Genomic DNA, 6,169 nt, shown 5'->3' with positions numbered 1-6,169 from the left:
GATCAGAGTTCATAGAAGAGGTCCACGAAACCTTCAAGATTTGAAGACTGTTTGTGTGGAAGAATGGGCCAAAATCACACCTGAGCAATGCATGTGACTACCGTAGTTTCTCCATACAGGAGACGTCTTGAAGCTGTCATTGACAACAAAGGCTTTTGTACAAAGTATTGTAAGCGTGTTCAATGCTTTTTCCCTGTGCCATTCCACATTATTACAAATAACTTCATTTCTGGACATTTATGGTTTGATTTCTTTGTATGTATGGATCACTTGGGTTGTTACCAACATCTGGTGAAAATTTCGTGTCATTAGCACCTCTAGTAATATATTTACTGAGAAAAATGGTGACGTGTTCAATACTTATTTTACCCGCCGTACAACTGGGATTCAAACCTGCAAAGTAACGTGGTATCTTATCGGGATGTGAGTCCCAAATGTCACGGTAWTTAAAACTAGAAAAATAGCATTTCCTGCGAAAACGCTTGTTGCTGAAAACTTGCTGAAAGCTTCTGAAATGATGGTTAATAGCAAAACAGTTTATGCTAATTCAGTTTGAAAAACTGAAAGAAGAATAAAAATGTTCAACTTAGCAGAATAATGGCTGAAAGGAGCAGAAATGCAGCTGAAAAAGCAGAGAAAAGGTAAAATTAGCTTAAAAACAAGCTAACCACAAGTTAAAAAACTCCCAGACGGCGAAAGGGTGTAAAAAAAGTCTAATTAGCAGAAGAGATACATAAAAAGCACAAAAATGTAACAATTACTTGTAAAATAGCTAAAGCAGCCAAAATTTGCAGCAAAACAGCTAAAATGTAGCTGGAACTTCCTAAATTAGCATAAGGAAGCAAGCCCAAGCTTTCTGTACTAATAGAAAGAAGCTGAAATAGTTAACAAAATGTGAATTTAGCTTAAAAAAGCTAACTTTAGCTAATAACAGCTGAATATTAGCATGAATTGCATCAAATAGCTGAATTTAGCAGAAAGAAACTGTAAGAAGCAGAAATAGCTCAAATTAGCCAAAAGAAGCACAAAAAAGTAGAAAATAGAAAAAGAGTGGCAGAAAAAAGCTAAATTATAGCAAAAATAGCAGAAAAAAGCTAAAATTAGCACAAGGCAAAAGAGCAGAACCAAAACAAAAGTAGTAATGTTTTGTAAATCTGAAGGATTTTAAGAATGTAAACAATAGCTCCATTCATTTTCAATGGGAAAAATGTGGCTGAAAATGAAATAGCTAAAATATATATAAATAGTTGAAGTACCAAAAGTCAAAGCCAGAATGTCCTGAAAAATGTGATTACATGRCTTGATGGTCGTTTGGTTACAAACATTCAGAGTTGATAAAATATTCACATATTTTCCACAATTTTGAGAAACTTACATTTATTCCTGCGACAATAAAATAGCCACAAGTTCAAATCTGCGATCAACAGCAGAGGTAAATGATCTGCACAAACAAATAAAGGAATTACGGCTAAAGCTGCAGTTTTTTTTTTACTTTAGTCTCAGCAGCCTAGAAGTTTCTTTGCAATCGATTTTAGCGAAGCTGTGATGTGTGTGGGAAGATTAGGTCAGCTTTAAAACAGGAGAAACAGTCTGTTTCTCTGCACAGTGTGCTGCAGAACCAAAGCTGAATGAGTCTCATTATATTTACAGCACTTTACTGATGAAACATGCAGCATTTWATATCCATATTCAGAGAGACCCTTGGCAGTGCAGAATACTAGAAAAGCAAAGAAAAAGAATACAAACCATCAGCTTTTTTATATCATTACGTCTTAGACAAAAGCAAAAGTAGGACAGATGTTATACACTCCAGTTCTCCTGTGAGTTTATTAATAATAGTGACCGTTTTTACAGTTAATAATCCATTTAGATAGGTTATTGTCGTTTCCTCAATACCTGTTTTTGAATTAATTGAAAAATCTTACATTTATACATAGATTTTGTGTAAATCCTCCATGACTGAGGAAGAAAAAAAAATGCCAGCTTGGAGTTCTCATAAAACCAATATGTGCAGAATAATTTCCTATATGAGGTCTTGGTTGTTTGCGTCCCCATGTTTGAGACTGCAGCTGTACAAGCCCAATAAAACGCTGCTTCATGGCTTTAATGACCTGGAGCTCCAGGAACAGCCAACCTACATTAGAGCTGCACCGGGGGACTGAAAAACAGAAGTGAGGATGTTGGTTTAACTCAGTTTTATAAGCAGATATTAACTGATTATCCTCCTGTTGAGATCATTTAATAGCTGGTCGTGTTTTTTTTTTTAAACTATCAGTTGCACAGAAGTAGCTGCAAGATTTAATACTCGGGAGACAAGATCAACAAACTTCCACAAAACTTGTCTTTGTTGCTTTTTATGCAGTTGCCAACCTTTTCTGGTTCTTTCAATGCCATGATCTGTCACATGCAGAATAAATAATTGTGGTAATGCTTTTTAAAAACAATCTCCACAGCTTGAAGTTTTTTTTTTTTTTAGGGAGGCAGCAATCCACTTTGTCCTTGGTCAGAATCTGCMTACAGYTYATCAATCARGTCTAAATTAAACWCTGTTTTACCAAACTACAGCGATCTACACCAGGTAAGATATTGACTGTTTATGAATTTTCCAGAAAACYGTCAAAATGTTCAAAATATCCCAGTAAAGTCACCGGAGATTTAAAAATACAACAACTTTAAGGTTTTTACGTGAAAATTAGACTTGTCCAATGGCTTCATCGTTTCTAAAGAAGGATACCCTACCAACAGCGCCACCTGCTGTTTGTTGGTGGTAATTAGCATTACAGTGAATTACAAACCGAAGCAGCAGTTCAGAGCACATCCTTCAGTGTGCATTTTGAGCAAAAATGAAGTCTCCATTTTTAAAACGAAGAAGTTCTCACTGACAAATCCAACCTCTGACATCTTGATCCACTGATGGTGAACTGCTGAAATCTCTCTGGGTGCGCAGAATAATCAATAACCCAGCCCAGCCACGGAGCCCAGCATAATCTTCCTCAGGGTAACTTTAAAATTTAACGCTCACTTTAATAAAGTTATCACCAAAAAAACAAACAAAAAAATCTTCTCCAGAACTTTTTTCTTCTTCTTCTTTGGCCACGAGCGATKTCCAGGCTCCAACTTTCTATTTATTGGGTTAATTCACTGGGAGAGGAGGAGGAGGAGGTAGAGGAAGGAGGAGGAGGAGGAGGAGGCGCAGACTGTTCCAGGAGTTGCCAGCAGAACAGAACGTGCGCGTGTGGAGGAGCGCCAGAGATGAGCCGCGGCCGGATGTGCGGCGCTCCTCGTGCGGCTGCCATCAACAAGTGAGATCTTTGATTGGTTTTAGGAGGAAAAGACGCGCGTTTGGAGACATGAAGCGGAGGAACTTTACCCTGACAGAGCAGGTAACACGTAACAGCAGGCTTTTAAAGACAACTTTAAAAAATGTGTTTTATTTCTTTATTATTATTGAATAAATCTGATTTATTTTTACCCACAATGGAGCCTCTGAACTCATAGGACTCTTTTCTGCAGAAAATGGGAAAGAAGTGGCTGAGTTAACATCTTAGGTGAGCTTTTAATTATAATTAACCTTATGAAAACTCAAGCAATAGTAGAAAACCATATTATGTGATACTCAACTGTTTTTTATCATTATTTTACTCTAAAAGAGTTTTTTCTGTATATGTTTAATAAGCTGGAAAACATTCAGATATTAATGCACCTTGAGCCAGTTGCACAAAATTTTCTTCTTGCAGTGATTTTCTTTGTCCTTGTTAAATTGTGCAAATAAAATAGAAAAAAACATAAAATTTTATAATAAGTAGATTACTCACTATATTAAAAATGATTGTCCTGACAATCACCTTATGCCTGTTTCATAACACCACTGCTGTCTACCTKCACTTGTGTGTAAATGCGTGTGTGTCGTGTCTTTCCACACCTGCTGCTGAGCTCAGACCAATAAGACTGCTGATGGGCTCCTTTTAAGAGCCCGGAGGGAGGGAGAGACATTATGATACGAGGCCTGCTGCCCCATTWAAAAAAAATAAAATAAAGAAACTAAACTGGGGATCGGGGCGTGGGCAAAAAAYGCCATAAGACACATAATGGGCGACCTTGAACCCAGCAGGGGGTTCAGTCTGTGATCAGTTTAGCTCACAAGAGTGAAGAGTCCTGGAGTGATGATGCTCCTGCAGGACAGATGGAGTAAATTTAGAGTCTGTGGCTATTCTTATCACAGGGCTGAGAATGAGAGACGGCAGTCCTTGAAATGAAGGAGCTGTGCAGAAAAAAATTAAATGACGGGGGGGTGGGTGTTGGATTCTTATTGTACAGGGAAGGGCTGTATTTGTTACAGCTTGTTCCTCCTTCTTCAGCTGTGAAATCCTGTAATTGAGATTGATACGAGCCATGCTCCATAATCAGGGGCAGAATTACACTCCGCCTAATTGAAAGGGAAAAAYGCATTCATTGACCTGTAAGTGAGTGCGTCTGCTGGTTTATGAGATTTGCTGGAGAGAAATGATTTTCCCTCCAAAATCGTATTATTTTCGAAATATGTGCACATTTTGAAAAGACAAAAACATGATGCATTGCTCTAAAACTAAGAACCTGTCTTGTTTTGTCTATTCAGTGGAAAACTAACCCTGTTGTCTCTTTTATTTTTTTCCCAGCACACAGCTTGTGGACTCCGGTGTTCATTTCATGATAATCTCAGCAACAAACCCGAGACTGCAGCTGGATTATATCAGAAAAGCAACCCAATTTCTGGATGAGAGAACTCTTTCAAAACGATTTGAATGGATTATCTCCAGAGAAGTTTCCACGTTTTTGCAAATATTTTTGGCGTTCTGAACCCTGATGAAGGGATTATCAGCATTTTATGCTGAAAACCAGATTGAAACATGACTCGTTTTGCCTGACAGGTCTTGTGGAAAGTCACTGCTAATTATGCAGGACTTAGCAGGGCCTGGTTTGTCCAGGAAGACCCTAGGCTATGCCCTGTACTGGGGATTGTTTCTTGGAATGCTTATTGCAAACAAACCAGTGATGGCTTGTCCTGTTAGCTGTCACTGCGTAGAGARGAATGGCTTGACTGTTGTCCAGTGTATGTCTCGTAACCTGGAAAMGATCCCGCCAGATCTCCCTAGGGATACGGTTGTCCTGCTTTTAGCAGCCAACCACATCACCCACATCCCCAACCACGCCTTCAAAGAACTCCACTACCTTCAGGAGCTGGACCTGTCCAACAACGACATCGAGACCGTGGACGTCGGGGCGTTTCAAGGCGTCTCCGACAGCCTCCTTATGCTGGATTTATCAAGCAATCGCATCCAAAGTGTCCCCAAAGATGCGTTCCCTCGCCTGCGGGCGAAAATCAGCCTGTCCAACAACCCGTGGCACTGCGAGTGCACGCTCCAGGAGGTCCTGAGGGAGCTGCGCCTGGACCCCGAGACGATCAACGAGGTCGTGTGCCACACGGCCGTGCAGGAGGAGTACGCGGGCAAACCGCTGATCCAGGTGCTGGACTCAGGGATCAACTTCTGCAACTTTCACCATAAGACCACGGACGTAGCCATGTTCGTCACCATGTTCGGCTGGTTCACCATGGTGATCGCCTACGTCATCTACTACGTGAGGCACAATCAGGAGGACGCCAGGAGGCACCTGGAGTACCTGAAGTCACTGCCCAGTAACTCTCAGATCAGCAAGGACTTTGATACCATCAGCACCGTTCTTTAGCAGGAGGTCGGTGTGCAGCTGAAAATGTTTGTTTGGGTCGATACAAAGTGACTGGAAAGTTGATGCTATGGGGTGCTGTTTGTAAAGTTACACAGTCAAAAATTACCACCAACAATTTTGTTTTATTTAGCCTTTTATAAGAAAAAAAGAACAGATTTTTTTTCAAAGTCAGTTTTTCACCATATGATTCATACATTTATAAATGTCTTAATTTATAAACTAAATATTCAGCTTACAAATTAAATATTTAGTTAACAAGCTAAATATTTAACTTGTGACTTAAATATTTAGTTTTGAGCTAAATATTTAGCTATGTACTTAAATATTTAGCTAGCTACCTAAATATTTAGGTTGTAACTTAAGTTACAACCTAAATATTTAGGTAGCAAGCTAAATATTTAACTTGTTAGTTAGATATTTAGTTTTGAGCTAAATATTTAGCTAT

At 39.2% G+C, this 6,169-nt stretch overlaps 1 protein-coding gene across 3 annotated transcripts; it reads left to right on the top strand.

The window, feature by feature from the left end:
• The first annotated feature begins 3,209 nt into the window (after positions 1 to 3,209).
• LOC106522256 (leucine-rich repeat-containing protein 3) lies at positions 3,210 to 5,837 on the top strand. Of its 3 annotated transcripts, none has more exons than XM_014015200.1 (3): positions 3,210 to 3,383; positions 3,514 to 3,548; positions 4,656 to 5,837. In XM_014015200.1, the coding sequence occupies exon 3, from the start codon at positions 4,933 to 4,935 to the stop codon at positions 5,722 to 5,724; it is 792 nt and encodes a 263-aa protein (XP_013870654.1). In that variant the 5' UTR covers positions 3,210 to 3,383; positions 3,514 to 3,548; positions 4,656 to 4,932; the 3' UTR covers positions 5,725 to 5,837. The 3 variants fall into 3 exon arrangements, with proteins under 3 accessions (XP_013870654.1, XP_013870653.1, XP_013870652.1); XM_014015199.1 differs by having other exon boundaries at positions 3,484 to 3,548; XM_014015198.1 differs by lacking the exon at positions 3,514 to 3,548.
• Positions 5,838 to 6,169: the final 332 nt, after the last annotated feature.

The sequence above is a fragment of the Austrofundulus limnaeus genome, unplaced genomic scaffold (assembly GCF_001266775.1).
Source record: "Austrofundulus limnaeus strain Quisiro unplaced genomic scaffold, Austrofundulus_limnaeus-1.0 Scaffold125, whole genome shotgun sequence".
Classification (NCBI taxonomy): domain Eukaryota; kingdom Metazoa; phylum Chordata; class Actinopteri; order Cyprinodontiformes; family Rivulidae; genus Austrofundulus; species Austrofundulus limnaeus.
Note: the sequence above shows the minus strand (reverse complement) of the source record. Positions and strands in the feature narration are given on the sequence as shown.